Consider the following 913-nt stretch of genomic DNA (forward strand, 5'->3'; position numbering starts at 1 on the left):
CAAGAATAATTATTTGTAAACAAAGGTATGAATAATAATTTATAATCATTATTTATGAATGCTGTTCAACTTTATTAGTCCAAATATCTATAAGACAATACTCATTATAAAAATAAAAAACTAGAATTATAATTTATATTAAGAAAAAATCTAAAAATTAGAGAGAACATATATTTAAAAATTAATATTGGAAAAAAGTCGCTCTATGTATAAAACTCCAAAACTCCATAAAAATAATTATAAGCTTTATTTATTTATCTATACTTATTCCATTATACCATCAAAACAGATTGGCTGCCTTATTTTAGGCTTTTTCTTTTAAGCCGTTTTTTCATCTGCTGATAAACGCTCTACTGATTTCTCATCTGGTGAGAAATGCTTCTCCACTGATTTTTGCTGTGGTGAGGAATGCTCCACTTCCTCCATGAGTGGTGACAAATTAGGATGATGTGGCAAATGGCAGCAAGTAGGATCAGAAGTATATCTGTGGCAGTCTGTACAACTAGGTAACATTCGACGGTCTCCAATCAGAATGGTACGCTTAGCGGAGGAGACATGGAAATTAAATAAACTGAGGGAGACAACAAGTATGAGCGTGATGACCATAGATTTCCCCATACTCACTGCTTAGATGAAGGTAAATGGAAAAACACCAAACAACTCAGCAGATGAAGATGAAGATGAAGACGAAGACACAGAAGGAGAATGGAAATCCAGCTATATTTATAGAGACCACATTATGAATAGTTCAAATGATGGTTAAATTTTGAGCGAGAGGCGTTCAAACTCATAGTGCGTGTAAAACAGTCCGTATATGACGTACGTTATTGTTAAAATATTCATTGACTAGATTTAGATTTCCCTCTTAAATTTTGAGTGGGAAACGTTCAAACTGATAGTGCGTGCGTTATGC

At 33.2% G+C, this 913-nt stretch overlaps 1 protein-coding gene across 1 annotated transcript; it reads right to left on the reverse strand.

Moving 5' to 3' along the window:
• Nucleotides 1-224: 224 nt before the first annotated feature.
• LOC131070026 (uncharacterized) lies at nucleotides 225-690 on the reverse strand. Its single transcript, XM_058005577.1, has one exon. It carries the CDS (start codon nucleotides 616-618, stop codon nucleotides 319-321), a length of 300 nt encoding a protein of 99 aa, XP_057861560.1. The 5' UTR covers nucleotides 619-690; the 3' UTR covers nucleotides 225-318.
• Between the last annotated feature and the right edge of the window lie 223 nt (nucleotides 691-913).

The sequence above is a fragment of the Cryptomeria japonica genome, chromosome 3 (assembly GCF_030272615.1).
Source record: "Cryptomeria japonica chromosome 3, Sugi_1.0, whole genome shotgun sequence".
NCBI classification, from domain to species: Eukaryota; Viridiplantae; Streptophyta; class Pinopsida; order Cupressales; family Cupressaceae; genus Cryptomeria; species Cryptomeria japonica.

Excerpts from the sequence above, each read along its gene's own strand:
- LOC131070026 (XM_058005577.1), bottom strand. The coding sequence starts at position 618 with ATGGGGAAATCTATGGTCATCACGCTCATACTTGTTGTCTCCCTCAGT.